This window comes from Procambarus clarkii, chromosome 44 (assembly GCF_040958095.1).
Source record: "Procambarus clarkii isolate CNS0578487 chromosome 44, FALCON_Pclarkii_2.0, whole genome shotgun sequence".
Classification (NCBI taxonomy): Eukaryota; Metazoa; Arthropoda; class Malacostraca; order Decapoda; family Cambaridae; genus Procambarus; species Procambarus clarkii.
In genome coordinates this window covers 28196290-28213436 of record NC_091193.1, presented here as the reverse complement: position 1 = coordinate 28213436, position 17147 = coordinate 28196290, and the positions used below count along the sequence as shown (strand labels likewise).

Below are 17147 nucleotides of genomic sequence, written 5' to 3'. Positions count from 1 at the left end.
TTCATAATGTTCCATGGAACTGTGATACATGTGTCAGTAATGTGTCCACAATAAATGTTTATTGTCGCAATATTACTTGTTAAAAATTCCCTAAAATTACAATATGTACAGTTTCACACACTATTTACACAGTAACACATTGTATTACATACTCAGTACTTCGGAAGTGAGTAATAATAAACGAAGTAGCCAATGGTACACAGCGCGACTTCGCTCTCAGTGCACCAGGTACAGATAAAATTTCGCTTCCCGTTTCTTCATTCTGTGTGCTTGCAAATAACGCACTCACATACACCCGTGGCTTTAGTACTTGTAGGTTGTATGTAGCTAAGCTTGTAAAGCATAAAGTAGTATTGAAAAGATTATAGGAAAAGTTCAATTTGTAAGGTAGTATGGAAAAGATCGCTTTGTATGGTCCCACACCGGAAGAGATTCAGCTTGCCTCAAAGAGTGTCCGTCAGTCAGAAAGAGATTCAGCTAGCCTCAAAAAGTGTCCGTCAGGAAGAGATTCAGCTATTCTTGAAAATATGTATAGAAAACACCACCATGGAAGCTGCTAACACTGTTCATCTATGCTACTTGTATCAGATGCATCATCACTGAATGCAGAAAACGATTCATCTATGTATCATCTAAATAAATTGGAGATAGCAAAGGATTGCAAGGGTGACGCTCAGAGTTACAACTGGATACGCTCGCTGTATCATCCTCATTGGTGCTGTATCACTTGCATCCGACCTTTGTGTTAGGTTCTTATTGCACCTAGCTTCACCAATATTATGACCCTTATGTTCTTCAAACAATAAGGTTTGAATTTTACCGACAGAGCGTTATCTTTCAACATCGCGTCAGACAGGTGTTTGGGAGCCATAGTGCTCCACCCATGGTTGCTCATTCAGTACTAACCCAGCCAGCAGCCCTAGGGCATTCTGGGAATTTTTTCCAAGATGGCTGCCTCTCACTAGAGGTCCTATGAGACCATTTCGTACACAACCAACCTCGCACACATTTAGAATGGGTACGGAGAAATCAAAACGAGTTTTCTTGGTTGGTGCAGTTTCCCGCTGACCGAGAATACTTGGTTGGAGCAGTTAAGGGGTTAAACCAAAGTACCCCTGTATGTACTATTTTCAGGAATAAGTTCCCCTTCCCTTTGTTCTTTACACCCCCTTCCTTGAATGATTTTGTTGCTTTGTCTTTATGTACCATTTCACAAGCTTTCTAGTCCTTGACACTATAGAAAAAAGAATTCCTTTCTTCCTCATTTCTATTCCCATTTAGATATTTCACTTCAATGAGGTTCATTTTCAGCTATTCTCTGTCCTCTTTTAAGAGGTCCTGTCTTACTGACCGAAGTTTGCCATCCTTATCACATTGCAATTTTCTGGTATTCCGAAGCACTTCTGTTGTATAGTTCACTCCATTAAACGTCACCCTTAACATGCTCAGGGTTTAATATCCTGTCATCCCCACGGGCGCATGTCATTTTGGAAAAAAAAAAAAATATATTTTTTCTTCCTAACCTGTTAATTTGTGTTCACTGATCACGGGAAAAATAATAAAAAATCGTAAGTGGCATATATTGCCCGCTATAGGGCGGGGAAGTCTGGCAAATTATAGGCGCTGACTCAGCGTGCGTCCCAGGCGGTCTGTTGCTCGCCAGCTGTCAGGCCGGAGTTGCCACAAAGAGATAATTACCTAATTATTTCAATGTCTCTGATTGATTTTCATAGTTTTTTTGCTGTAATATTATTCAATAGTGTGTAGTTTGATATATTTATATAATAAAATGAGTGAATCATTGCTGTACTCAAAAATATGGTGTGCATATTGTTGATTCAATTATGTTCATCAATCAGTGAACAAATACTTTGTCGGTTATTACACTATAAGCACAGGTTATATATAAGTATCTGCATGTTTTGTTCCCTATAACGAACCACTAAGTAGCTATTATGAGTCAAAAAGTAACGAGGCGTGACCGCCGTGTACCAGCCAGCCACTCCCGCCCTCCCTCCAGTCATCTGACTCACCCACATTCTCCTCCCACAATACTGTTTTTGCTATAATTCACTATATACAGACGTTATATATAAGTATTTACATGTTTTGTTCACCATAACTGTACATCTAAGCTTGTATGGTGAGTAAAGGCACAAAGACATAGGACCTCACACAGTCAGCTGATGGCTGCCACCCTCAAGGCCAGACGCACTAATATTTCTCCTCCAACAATACTGTGTGGTGTTATTACGCTATATACACACATTATATATAAATATCTACCTGTTTTATTCACCATACTTGTACAAATAAACTGGTATGATGCCCAAAGACCATCGTGGTAACCTGAAAACAACACCATCGTCTGCACGGTGGCGTCGTGCAGACGACGCCACCGCCCTCACCAAAATGGCGGCTCCAAACCTTCTCTTGCTGTTTATACCCTCTATACACACGTTATATATAAGTATCTACATTTGTGTTCACCATAGCGAACCACTAAGTTGGTATGCTGAGTGCAGTCAATAAAAGGTGGCCACACACACTCAAAAGACATCGCCACCACCCTCCCTCCCACAGCATTACTCTTCCCTCCATGGCACAGCGCTAAATATCACCACAATCCTGCTATTATCAGAACCCTGGTCAGTTTTATCACAGTCAGGGGTCTTCTGTAATAATATCATCGCTACATAATACTGTAGCATGAACAAGTATATTTGGCATTTTTAGGCGATGCTGTGGTCACAAGCTGAACAGCAGTGCTGTTAGCTCATGCTGCGTGCGTCAGGCATGGTTGCTCACTCAATACTGAGGCCAATAACACCCGGGAGTTTGGCCCACGATTTTTTTTAAAAATGGCGTCTGTTTACAAGAGCCCTGATGAAGGTGTGGTGAACCCCGTGTATCCACGGGCCGTTTAAATCTTGTGTAGTACTCCAACACATCATATGACGTGATGCGCAGTTGACTGGAACAACGTCCAACACGTCATATAACGTGATGCGCACTTTAATGGTTAAAGGGCAGTTCTTGTCATTCTCATATTTTCCTATCCTCCTAAAATCCCTAACATGCTCCTTTGAATTTAGGCCTTCTCCTAATCCTACTATTTTTTCTATGATTTTTATCTTTTCTGCTGCTCTGTCCACCCATAGATAAAATTTCCTAAAAAATTTGCAAAAGAGTGCAAAAGACTTGGTGTAATTATTTACATAAATTTCACAAATGCATATGCAGGCGGGTCAACTCAATTCACAAATGCATAATTGTGAAAGTATTTTATCTTAAAGTAAGTATATTTATCAAACTCATTTACATAAAGACATTGATAATTGCACACGAGAAGCAGAGATAAAAAAAGAAATTATTGTTTACAGTTTATCAAATGTTTGTTTTGCCAAAGCGACTAATAATGGCAGTTTAACCTCATGTATCCTCCTCCCATTCTCTTCCATATCCTTAACATTATTTCCTATGATTCCACATATTGTGACCATTCACACAGCTTCTATCACCCACTACTACACCTTAAAAACACCAAAGTATTACAACTTGCATTTCTCCTGCAATACAAAAAATGCTTCCTACCATATTTTGCCACATTCCACATGCAAATTGGTTCTCATTCATCAATACTGTATATGTAAATTGTTATGACTATTCTTGTTAACTGTTAGAAATGCATTTGCAACCTCCTTGCAACTGCTGCAAATTTGTTCAACAGGCCATCTTCATTGATGGTTTATCATGTACTGCACACACAAACAAATTACAACTTACAAGCATCAGAGAAGTACCACAAAACCATGACTGGCCACTGTAAAGTCTTGAAGATTACAGAGAGATGACAACATACAAGTACTGTAGCAAACTTCACACAAATTTTGTTCTCAATGAACACAAATGACACTGATATTATTTACAGCCAGCATTTACTGAAACACTTTCTTCACCAAATAAGCAAAATTCATATTAATTATTGTTCATATTCAATAAAGAGGTTAATAGGACACCAAGAGAGAGCAATCACTTTAACACAGTAAAAATAACACATCCACGCAGCTCAGGAGAGACAACAGGATGCCATTGCAGATAATACTGGAAAGAGAAGCTCTAGTTACCACAGATTAGTTATCAGGCAGTGCTTGTGAACTTCATGTAGGGGAGCCATGTCCATGTGGGAATTATCATTAATTACATACAACAGGCCACTTTCACTATTGTGAAGCATATATGAAAGCATCAAGCAAAATACAGTTCAGCATTTACATTTCATGAAAAATAACAGATACAGTAGTTAAATTGTGATTACTGGAATCATCGTGACGCGTTAAATGAAGTCAAGGACTTTAATATATTGGGAGAACAGTGCAAGGATGGGAGAGAGTAGTAGACGGATGGGAGAGAATAGTACACGGGTAGGAGAGAGTAGTACACGGATGGGAGACAGTAGTAGACGGATGGGAGAGAGTAGTGCAAGGATGGGAGAGAGTAGTGCAAGGATGGGAGAGAGTAGTGCAAGGATGGGAGAGAGTAGTGCAAGGATGGGAGAAAGTAGTGCAAGGATGGGAGAGAGTAGTGCAAGGATGGGAGAGAGTAGTGCAAGGATGGGAGAGAGTAGTGCAAGGATGGGAGAGAGTAGTGCAAGGATGGGAGAGAGTAGTGCAAGGATGGGAGAGAGTAGTGCAAGGATGGGAGAGAGTAGTGCAAGGATGGGAGAGAGTAGTGCAAGGATGGGAGAGAGTAGTGCAAGGATGGGAGAGAGTAGTGCAAGGATGGGAGAGAGTAGTGCAAGGATGGGAGAGAGTAGTGCAAGGATGGGAGAGAGTAGTGCAAGGATGGGAGAGAGTAGTGCAAGGATGGGAGAGAGTAGTGCAAGGGGGAGAGCAGTACAAGGGGGAGAGCAGTACAAGGGGGAGAGCAGTACAAGGGGGAGAGCAGTACAAGGGGGAGAGCAGTACAAGGGAGAGAGCAATACAAGGGGGAGAGCAGTACAAGGGGGAGAGCAGTACAAGGGGGAGAGCAGTACAAGGGGGAGAGCAGTACAAGGGGGAGAGCAGTACAAGGGGGAGAGCAGTACAAGGGGGAGAGCAGTACAAGGGGGAGAGCAGTACAAGGGGGAGAGCAGTACAAGGGGGAGAGCAGTACAAGGGAGAGAGCAGTACAAGGGAGAGAGCAGTACAAGGGGGAGAGCAGTACAAGGGGGAGAGCAGTACAAGGGAGAGAGCAGTACAAGGGGGAGAGCAGTACAAGGGGGAGAGCAGTACAAGGGGGAGAGCAGTACAAGGGGGAGAGCAGTACAAGGGGGAGAGCAGTACAAGGGAGACAGCAGTACAAGGGGGAGAGCAGTACAAGGGGGAGAGCAGTACAAGGGAGAGAGCAGTACAAGGGGGAGAGCAGTACAAGGGGGAGAGCAGTACAAGGGGGAGAGCAGTACAAGGGAGAGAGCAGTACAAGGGAGAGAGCAGTACAAGGGAGAGAGCAGTACAAGGGAGAGAGCAGTACAAGGGGGAGAGCAGTACAAGGGGGAGAGCAGTATAAGGGAGAGAGCAGTATAAGGGAGAGAGCAGTACAAGGGGGAGAGCAGTACAAGGGAGAGAGCAGTACAAGGGGGAGAGCAGTACAAGGGGGAGAGCAGTACAAGGGGGAGAGCAGTACAAAGGAGAGAGCAAAACAAGGGAGAGAGCAGTACAAGGGAGAGAGCAGTACGAGGCGGAGAGCAGTACAAGAGAGAGAGCAGTACAAGGGAGAGAGCAGTACAAGGGGGAGAGCAGTACAAGGGGGAGAGCAGTACAAGGGGGAGAGCAGTACAAGGAGGAGAGCAGTACAAGGGGGAGAGCAGTACAAGGGGGAGAGCAGTACAAGGGGGAGAGCAGTACAAGGGGGAGAGCAGTACAAGGGGGAGAGCAGTACAAGGGGGAGAGCAGTACAAGGGGGAGAGCAGAACAAGGGGGAGAGCAGTACAAGGGGGAGAGCAGTACAAGGGAGAGAGCAGTACAAGGGAGAGAGCAGTACAAGGGAGAGAGCAGTACAAGGGGGAGAGCAGTACAAGGGGGAGAGCAGTACAAGGGAGAGAGCAGTACAAGGGGGAGAGCAGTACAAGGGGGAGAGCAGTACAAGGGGGAGAGCAGTACAAGGGGGAGAGCAGTACAAGGGGGAGAGCAGTACAAGGGGAGAGCAGTACAAGGGAGAGAGCAGTACAAGGGGGAGAGCAGTACAAGGGGGAGAGCAGTACAAGGGAGAGAGCAGTACAAGGGGGAGAGCAGTACAAGGGGGAGAGCAGTACAAGGGAGAGAGCAGTACAAGGGAGAGAGCAGTACAAGGGGGAGAGCAGTACAAGGGGGAGAGCAGTACAAGGGGGAGAGCAGTACAAGGGGGAGAGCAGTACAAGGGGGAGAGGAGTACAAGGGAGAGAGCAGTACAAGGGAGAGAGCAGTACAAGGGAGAGAGCAGTACAAGGGAGAGAGCAGTACAAGGGGGAGAGCAGAACAAGGGGGAGAGCAGTACAAGGGGGAGAGCAGTACAAGGGGGAGAGCAGTACAAGGGGGAGAGCAGTACAAGGGGGAGAGCAGTACAAGGGAGAGAGCAGTACAAGGGAGAGAGCAGTACAAGGGAGAGAGCAGTACAAGGGAGAGAGCAGTACAAGGGAGAGAGCAGTACAAGGGGGAGAGCAGTACAAGAGAGAGAGCAGTACAAGGGAGAGAGCAGTACAAGGGGGAGAGCAGTACAAGGGAGAGAGCAGTACAAGGGGGAGAGCAATACAAGGGAGAGAGCAGTACAAGGGAGAGAGCAGTACAAGGGAGAGAGCAGTACAAGGGAGAGAGCAGTACAAGGGAGAGAGCAGTACAAGGGAGAGAGCAGTACAAGGGGGAGAGCAGTACAAGTGAGAGCAGTACAAGGGGGAGAGCAGTACAAGGGAGAGAGCAGTACAAGGGGGAGAGCAGTACAAGGGGGAGAGCAGTACAAGGGAGAGAGCAGTACAAGGGGGAGAGCAGTACAAGGGAGAGAGCAGTACAAGGGGGAGAGCAGTACAAGGGGGAGAGCAGTACAAGGGGGAGAGCAGTACAAGAGAGAGAGCAGTACAAGGGAGAGAGCAGTACAAGGGGGAGAGCAGTACAAGGGAGAGAGCAGTACAAGGGGGAGAGCAGAACAAGGGAGAGAGCAGTACAAGGGGGAGAGCAGAACAAGGGAGAGAGCAGTACAAGGGGGAGAGCAGTACAAGGGAGAGAGCAGTACAAGGGGGAGAGCAGTAAAAGGGAGAGAGCAGTACAAGGGGGAGAGCAGTACAAGGGGGAGAGCAGTACAAGGGGGAGAGCAGTACAAGGGGGAGAGCAGTACAAGGGGGAGAGCAGTACAAGGGGGAGAGCAGTACAAGGGGGAGAGCAGTACAAGGGAGAGAGCAGTACAAGGGGGAGAGCAGTACAAGGGGGAGAGCAGTACAAGGGGGAGAGCAGTACAAGGGGGAGAGCAGTACAAGGGGGAGAGCAGTACAAGGGAGAGAGCAGTACAAGGGGGAGAGCAGTACAAGGGGGAGAGCAGTACAAGGGAGAGAGCAGTACAAGGGAGAGAGCAGTACAAGGGGGAGAGCAGTACAAGGGATAGAGCAGTACAAGGGGGAGAGCAGTACAAGGGAGAGAGCAGTACAAGGGAGAGAGCAGTACAAGGGAGAGAGCAGTACAAGGGAGAGAGCAGTACAAGGGAGAGAGCAGTACAAGGGAGAGAGCAGTACAAGGGGGAGAGCAGTACAAGGGGGAGAGCAGTACAAGGGGGAGAGCAGTACAAGGGGGAGAGCAGTACTGTACAATGAAGAAAGTGATGGGGTCCCTAAGAGGAATAATGAAGCATAAAAATGTTTCTGTGATGAAATGACAGTGCTAATATACTCCTTCCAAGCCTGACAGTGGCCAGTATACTCCTTCCAAGCCTGGCAGTGGCAGTATACTCCTTCCAAGCCTGACAGTGGCCAGTATACTCCTTCCAAGCCTGACAGTGGCAGTATACTCCTTCCAAGCCTGACAGTGGCAGTATACTCCTTCCAAGCCTGACAGTGGCCAGTATACTCCTTCCAAGCCTGACAGTGGCAGTATACTCCTTCCAAGCCTGACAGTGGCCAGTATACTCCTTCCAAGCCTGACAGTGGCAGTATACTCCTTCCAAGCCTGACAGTGGCCAGTATACTCCTTCCAAGCCTGACAGTGGCCAGTATACTCCTTCCAAGCCTGACAGTGGCCAGTATACTCCTTCCAAGCCTGACAGTGGCAGTATACTCCTTCCAAGCCTGACAGTGGCAGTATACTCCTTCCAAGCCTGACAGTGGCAGTATACTCCTTCCAAGCCTGACAGTGGCCAGTATACTCCTTCCAAGCCTGACAGTGGCAGTATACTCCTTCCAAGCCTGACAGTGGCAGTATACTCCTTCCAAGCCTGACAGTGGCCAGTATACTCCTTCCAAGCCTGACAGTGGTAGTATACTCCTTCCAAGCCTGGCAGTGTTAATATACTCCTTCCAAGCCTGACAGTGGCCAGTATACTCCTTCCAAGCCTGACAGTGGCAGTATACTCCTTCCAAGCCTGACAGTGGCAGTATACTCCTTCCAAGCCTGACAGTGACAGTATACTCCTTCCAAGCCTGACAGTGGTAGTATACTCCTTCCAAGCCTGACAATGGCCAGTATACTCCTTCCAAGCCTGACAGTGACAGTATACTCCTTCCAAGCCTGACAGTGGCCAGTATACTCCTTCCAAGCCTGACAGTGACAGTATACTCCTTCCAAGCCTGACAGTGGCCAGTATACTCCTTCCAAGTCTGACAGTGGTAGTATACTCCTTCCAAGCCTGACAGTGGCAGTATACTCCTTCCAAGCCTGACAGTGGCAGCATACTCCTTCCAAGCCTGCCAGTGGCCAGTATACTCCTTCCAAGTCTGACAGTGGCCAGTATACTCCTTCCAAGCCTGACAGTGGCAGTATACTCCTTCCAAGTCTGACAGTGGCCAGTATACTCCTTCCAAGCCTGACAGTGGCAGTATACTCCTTCCAAGCCTGACAGTGGCAGTATACTCCTTCCAAGCCTGACAGTGGCAGTATACTCCTTCCAAGCCTGACAGTGGCAGTATACTCCTTCCAAGCCTGACAGTGGCAGTATACTCCTTCCAAGCCTGACAGTGACAGTATACTCCTTCCAAGCCTGACAGTGGCCAGTATACTCCTTCCAAGCCTGACAATGGCCAGTATACTCCTTCCAAGCCTGACAGTGACAGTATACTCCTTCCAAGCCTGACAGTGGCAGTATACTCCTTCCAAGCCTGACAGTGGCCAGTATACTCCTTCCAAACCTGACAGTGTTAATATACTCCTTCCAAGTCTGACAGTGGCCAGTATACTCCTTCCAAGCCTGACAGTGGCAGCATACTCCTTCCAAGTCTGACAGTGGCCAGTATACTCCTTCCAAGCCTGACAGTGGCCAGTATACTCCTTCCAAGCCTGACAGTGGCAGTATACTCCTTCCAAGCCTGACTTAATATACTCCTTCCAAGCCTGACAGTGGCCAGTATACTCCTTCCAAGCCTGACAGTGTTAATATACTCCTTCCAAGCCTGACAGTGGCCAGTATACTCCTTCCAAGTCTGACAGAGTTAATATACTCCTTCCAAGCCTGACAGTGGCCAGTATACTCCTTCCAAGTCTGACAGTGGCAGTATACTCCTTCCAAGCCTGACAGTGGCAGTATACTCCTTCCAAGTCTGACAGTGGCAGTATACTCCTTCCAAGCCTGACAGTGGCAGTATACTCCTTCCAAGCCTGACAGTGGTAGTATACTCCTTCCAAGCCTGACAGTGGCCAGTATACTCCTTCCAAGCCTGACAGTGGCCAGTATACTCCTTCCAAGCCTGACAGTGGCCAGTATACTCCTTCCAAGCCTGACAGTGGCCAGTATACTCCTTCCAAGCCTGACAGTGGCCAGTATACTCCTTCCAAGCCTGACAGTGGCAGTATACTCCTTCCAAGCCTGGCAGTGGCAGTATACTCCTTCCAAGCCTGACAGTGGCCAGTATACTCCTTCCAAGCCTGACAGTGGCCAGTATACTCCTTCCAAGCCTGACAGTGGCCAGTATACTCCTTCCAAGCCTGACAGTGACAGTATACTCCTTCCAAGCCTGACAGTGGCCAGTATACTCCTTCCAAGTCTGACAGTGGTAGTATACTCCTTCCAAGCCTGACAGTGGCAGTATACTCCTTCCAAGCCTGGCAGTGGCAGTATACTCCTTCCAAGCCTGACAGTGGCAGTATACTCCTTCCAAGCCTGGCAGTGGCAGTATACTCCTTCCAAGCCTGACAGTGGCCAGTATACTCCTTCCAAGCCTGACAGTGGCCAGTATACTCCTTCCAAGCCTGACAGTGGCCAGTATACTCCTTCCAAGCCTGACAGTGGTAGTATACTCCTTCCAAGCCTGACAGTGGCAGTATACTCCTTCCAAGTCTGACAGTGGTAGTATACTCCTTCCAAGCCTGACAGTGGCAGTATACTCCTTCCAAGCCTGGCAGTGGCAGTATACTCCTTCCAAGCCTGGCAGTGGCAGTATACTCCTTCCAAGCCTGACAGTGGCCAGTATACTCCTTCCAAGCCTGACAGTGGCAGTATACTCCTTCCAAGCCTGACAGTGGCAGTATACTCCTTCCAAGCCTGGCAGTGTTAATATACTCCTTCCAAGCCTGACAGTGGCAGCATACTCCTTCCAAGTCTGACAGTGGCCAGTATACTCCTTCCAAGCCTGACAGTGGCCAGTATACTCCTTCCAAGCCTGACAGTGGCCAGTATACTCCTTCCAAGTCTGACAGTGGCAGTATACTCCTTCCAAGTCTGACAGTGGCAGTATACTCCTTCCAAGCCTGACAGTGGCAGTATACTCCTTCCAAGCCTGACAGTGGCAGTATACTCCTTCCAAGTCTGACAGTGTTAATATACTCCTTCCAAGCCTGACAGTGGCCAGTATACTCCTTCCAAGTCTGGCAGTGTTAATATACTCCTTCCAAGCCTGACAGTGGCCAGTATACTCCTTCCAAGTCTGGCAGTGTTAATATACTCCTTCCAAGCCTGACAGTGGCCAGTATACTCCTTCCAAGCCTGACAGTGGCCAGTATACTCCTTCCAAGTCTGACAGTGTTAATATACTCCTTCCAAGCCTGACAGTGGCAGTATACTCCTTCCAAGCCTGACAGTGGCAGTATACTCCTTCCAAGCCTGACAGTGGCAGTATACTCCTTCCAAGCCTGACAGTGGCCAGTATACTCCTTCCAAGCCTGACAGTGGCAGTATACTCCTTCCAAGCCTGACAGTGGCAGTATACTCCTTCCAAGCCTGACAGTGGCAGTATACTCCTTCCAAGCCTGACAGTGGCAGTATACTCCTTCCAAGCCTGACAGTGGCAGTATGCTCCTTCCAAGTCTGGCAGTGGCAGTATACTCCTTCCAAGCCTGACAGTGGCCAGTATACTCCTTCCAAGCCTGACAGTGGCCAGTATACTCCTTCCAAGCCTGACAGTGACAGTATACTCCTTCCAAGCCTGACAGTGGCAGTATACTCCTTCCAAGCCTGACAGTGGCCAGTATACTCCTTCCAAGCCTGACAGTGGCCAGTATACTCCTTCCAAGCCTGACAGTGGCCAGTATACTCCTTCCAAGCCTGACATTGTAGCAACACCTCATGTACTTTATCACCAAACAATCCCCAATGAATCACAATAGTGTATAATGAAGTCTTGCTTTAAGACTCGGAGAAGGTTGCCAGAGTATGATGATAATGTTGTTGTGCATCAACTTCAAAACTGATTTGTATTTTGACACACTCTTTATTATTACAGTATAATAAATATTCATCAACGGAATTAGGATTCTACAGTATTTAAAATTGTACAAACTTAAAATTTACAAAAAAATTCAATTTAATATTTTATAATTCTAGTAATAATGCAAATATCCAAAACAAAATGCTTTTTTATACAAGTGTGATCTGCAGCTCTATCAGTCATTTAAATGTTGGTCCTATATGGGAAAAATTCAGTTCAGAGACGGTACCCAGCTCTGGAGAAATACTCCCATTGGAGAGTTAATTACTACAGAGCATCTATAAAAATGTACAGTACTTACAGAAGGACTTCCACATTGATGTTCCTTGCCGGTGTTGCTCCCAGCCTCTCTCGTCTGAAAATTAATATAATTTTTAGCGTAGTGTTACAATATTAGTTACCTTTGGTAGTATTTTAAATGACTATCCTGCATCAATTGGAAACTATCATTGGCTAACCATCCTACTACATCGAGTCTCATTAATATTAGGGACTTTTTTTGCCTGTTTTGCTTTTTTTGGTACTCTCTTTTTTTATTGTGGGGGGGGGTCCGCTCCCAAAAGAGTACCAACGATGAAATTATTAGTCTGCTTGATATAATCTACACAGCCCTTGACAATAATGAGTTCCCAATTGGGATCTTCATTAACTTGAGAAAGTCCTTTGATACTGTAAACCATAACTACATCTTAAACTTCACCGCTATGGAATCCGACGCCTTGTCCTGAACTATATTCGATCCTATCTTAGTGACAGACACCAATATGTATCAATGATATAACCTCCCTCACTCTACCATTAACCATAGGAGTGCCAAGGGGAAGTATTCTAGGACTTCTTCTATTTCTTATATACATCAATGATTTGCCAAATGTCTCTAACATTCTTAAATATTATTTGCTGAACACTAAATACACACTAAATAATGTTGTAAATAACAAATTAAACAGTCCACTCATGGATGTCAATCGACAAACTCACTAAAAATAGAAAAGACCTACTACATTTTATTTGAAATTTGGAAGCATATCATCAAACAAAATTCAACCTCAGATAGACAATATTAACATTAGCATTAAACCTTGTGCTGCTCCTATTAATAACCTTCAACACAGCCAGGCCTAACAAAAAACAAAATTAAAAAAAAGTTTCATCTTATATAAGTGTTCATCTGTGTTCCCTAATCACGGGAAAAATAATAAAAAAATCGTAGGTGACATATTTTGGCCACAATAGGTTGGGGAAGTCTGGCAAAATTGTAACGTTGACAGAGCCACCATCGGAGGCGGTCAGCTCTACCCTGAGCAGTCAGGTGGGAGTTGCCAAACAGATAATATTACCTAATTATTTCAATGTCTCTGACTGATTTTTTCTCTGTTTTTGGCAATAATATTATTCAATAGTGTGAAGTGTGATATATTTATATAATAAAATGAGTGAATCTTTGCTATACTCAGATGTATTAAGTGCATATTAGTAATTCAATTATTATGTTCATAAAACAATAAACAAAGTTTTGCTGTTATTATTTTGCTTCGTCTTGAGGCAAAGCTCAATGCCTTAAACCATATTGATGCTCTGTCCACAGAGCATTCTCTCTCTCGAATCATATACACTGAAGGTTCCCTACACCGCCCCACCGGTGCAGCTGGAAGTGCAGTTGTCCTGACAATGAGCGATGGCGTACATTTTGAGTGGGGAATCCGTATAAACAACTGGGCCTCTACCCTTCAGACCGAACTATTAGCCTTGCTCCTTGCACTGAAATGTGTACATGTCTCCAAACTTAATACATTAATTGTAAGTGACTCCTTATCATCCTTAATTGCTCTCAACTCTTTAACCACTGTGCTACTCACCTTCCAAATAAGGCACCCCCCTCCCCTGTGAGCAGAAAATAAATTCTCAGGAATTTTTTTTTTCCTTAAGTGTCACAAACCCTTCCCTGAGTATGGATATATTAACAACTCAAAATTGTACTTACTTTGGCCACAATGGGGTCCGAAAGTTTGCGCGTAATGTCATCATTCCCTGGTCGCCCGTGGCGTACGCTCCTGGGGCCAGTAGGGCGCCCGGTTCAAGATGCGCGAATTGCCACGAATATATTTTTGTTCATTTTTTGTGCACACTTCCAAATACATTTTTTTTGTTTTTTCGTGCCAATCCTATGTACTGTATAATGAACACATACCCAATATTATGGCAGTAGAACATCTGTACTGTCCAAAGACACTGTTACATGCATCACAGATGTGTACACATATCTTGCACATATTTCCAATGTATCATGCTAATTTATGTATATATACAATCTATTTACACATTGCACAGTATCACACACTATATACACACACCATAAACACACTCAGAACTCCGCGAGTGGGTGATATGCTGCGAAACAGCCAATGGGGCATAGTGGAACCTTGCACTCCACACACCAGGTGCTGGTGCATCTTCGCTTTTGTTCTCTTCGGGTAGGGATTCTTGCATACTATACAGGCACGTTTACCATCATCCTGTGATGGTATCTATCCATGATGGTGCTATCCCGTGATGCTGTGCCTGGCATATACTTGTGCATGTGGACACCGAACATCTCGTTACCCCTCAGTCTGTTTGGAGCTGCGTGTGGTATTGTTGCTTGCACCCCGTGCGGTGCAACAGAGCCCACCTTGCCATACTTTACGAGCAGTTGAGACACAACAGCAACACTGAATGTCCACATTAGCGGTCTCCTGCCAGATATTACCGGGTACATATTGAAGCAGTTGAGCACTGCAACATCTATTAGGTGGAAAAAGAACTTTTTTGTCTACTTCACACACTTCTGCATGCACTCGATGTCACTGAGCATTATGTCACATTTATCTACGAGACGCATGTTCACGTTGTAGTCTATGACACAGTCTGGTTTATATATGGAGAAGGCATTTGAAAGTGGACTTTGCCACTGTCCAACATGGCATCGGTGTGAATCAGTCAGCATATTCACCTCGCGTCTGTCCCTCCACTGCACAGAGCATATTGTCACACTTGCAAAGCTGGCAATCACTTACTGCTATACCTATGCCAAACACTGGCATTTCCTTCTGGTGGGCCTTCACAGTGCCACATACGCCAATGTTGTGGGCAAGGAGGTATCTGGTCAACAAGGGGCTGGTGTAATAGTTGTCGGTGAACAGTACAGTGGTACCTCGGAATACGAGTGTCGCTGTATACAAGTTTTTCGGAATATGAGCCGGATTTCCTCGGAAAATGTGCCTCAGAAGGCGAGGGTTACCTCGGAACACAAGTTCGTTGATACGCATACAGGCCGACCTAGCGCGTGGTGGTACGGCGATCGTCGCCCCTCTGCCCCTCAGTTTACCAGTGCCTCGCACCCAGTAACTATCCCACATCAATTCTTCACCCGGATTTTCAGTGTTTTGATGGATTTTGGGTCATTTGACCATAAAAGTTGTTATTATATATCTCACCATGGGTCCAAAGAAAGCCAGTGGTAAGGATCAAGGCAAGAAAGCCCATGTGGGGATGACAATAGAGGAGAAACGAGATCATTCAGAAGCATGAAAATGGTACACGTGTTATTGAACTTTGTAGGCAGTACAACAAAGCCACAACAACAATATGCACTATACTTAAGAAGAAAAATGAGATTATGAGTACTAAAGTGGCAAAAGGCATAAGAACAATGACGAAACAGAGACCACAAATACTTTAAGAAGTGGAAAAGTTGTTATTAACTTGGATACACGACAAGGAATTAAGGGGTGATAGTGTTTCGGAGGCCATCATTTGTGAGAAAGCCAGGGTATTGCACGAAGACCTTGTAAAGAAAATCGCTGGAACGAGTGATGCAGATACGAAAGAGTTTAAGGCAAGCAGGGGCTGGTTTGAAAAATTTAGAAAAAGAAGTGGTATCCATAGTGTTGCGAGGCATGGGGAGGCTGCCAGCTCAGACAAACCAGCCGCTCAACGATTTATTGACGAATTTAAAGAGTTTGCAGAGGCTGAGGGATACCTACTGCAACAAGTGTTTGTGACGAAACAGGACTGTTTTGGAAAAGAATGCCTAAGAGGACATACATTACCAAGGAGGAAAATCCTTGCCCGGACACAAGCCTATGAAAGATAGGTTTACGCTTGTGCTGTGTTCAAATGTGAGTGGCGATTTGAAAATTAAACCCTTGCTAGTGTATCATTCCAAAATCCCAAACGTATGTGATGTGGAAGTCTAATAAAAAACCAGCGTTGAATGTAATGAAACGCCATTTTCTGGGTGAGTCCCGGAGGACTCTAAGGACGCTAATGTCAGACTTTGACATCAGTCATGTGTATGGAGTTCTTAGGCCTACCGGGGACCACGGCCAGAACCGGGCCCCCCTCAGAGAGGCAAGGGGAGCAATGGCCTATAGAAGCCCCCGTGTGGTTGGAAGCATTCTATGTCTGCCATCGACCGGAACAGGCACCCAGAAAGATAAGCGCCTCAAAACAAACCCCTATTCTGGTTAAAATTGCTACCAAAAACCGAACTAGTGGATAGAACTCCCCAACCGAAAACAAGCAAACTAGTGTGACGTCACACACCGCCGCGCCGCTGTCTGCGCAGCTCCCCCCTCCCCGGGAGGGGGAAGGGGGAGCCCCAGACCCCCCACGCCGGCTACCCACACCTCAGTTCTTGAGGCTGGATGTCAAAAACGCGAAAAACCGCCGACCGGAGGGAGGGAGGGATGCCGGGGAGCCTCCGGGACTCACCCAGAAAATGGCGTTTCATTACATTCAACGCTGGTTTTCTGTGGGGAGCCCCGTCGGCTCCACGGAGCTAACTACCCACAGACAGAAAAAAAGAGGGACTTACCCAGGAGGCGGTCGTCGCTCACTCCTCAACTCAAAGCCGAGACAACTGGCTGCAACCGCCGACCCAAAGCAACACAGGCCCGACGGGGCCCAGGGACATTCACTAGGTAACGAGCAGCCAGGACCCTGTTCGACCGCCAAAATCCCCGCGCCCGAATATCAGACCAAGACATATTCCCAAAGACGGCAGCAAGAGCCGCAAACTTACGAACGTCATGGGCACGGGTATAGACCGCAGGCTGGCTGGACTTAATAACCCTGCAGACGACCTGGGAGACCCGAACCCGCGAACAGGGAAGAAGGGAAACCGGATCAACCCACAGCGCGTCCCCGGACACAGAAGCTGTGGCGCGCAAATAACGGCGAAGCGCCGCAACCGGACACAAAACATGATGCACCCCCGGCCTGACCAACCAAGCATCAACCACCCATGGACCCC

The 17147-nt window shown here is 46.4% G+C and overlaps 1 protein-coding gene across 4 annotated transcripts in view; it reads right to left on the bottom strand.

Annotated features, from left to right (window-relative positions):
* Positions 1–17147, bottom strand: part of LOC123745434 (N-chimaerin) — a 145138-nt gene that overhangs the window by 114857 nt on the left and 13134 nt on the right. For 3 of the 4 annotated variants that reach the window (XR_011222048.1, XM_069300867.1, XM_069300866.1), the window contains exon 2: positions 12153–12206. Coding sequence is in view for 3 of the 4 variants with exons in the window: in XM_069300867.1 (XP_069156968.1) it covers positions 12153–12206 (54 nt within the window). In the remaining variant the exon portion in view is untranslated. Of the gene's footprint in view, positions 1–3786; positions 4088–12152; positions 12207–17147 lie in introns of those variants that run through there. The other variant, XM_069300868.1, reaches the window with a different exon arrangement.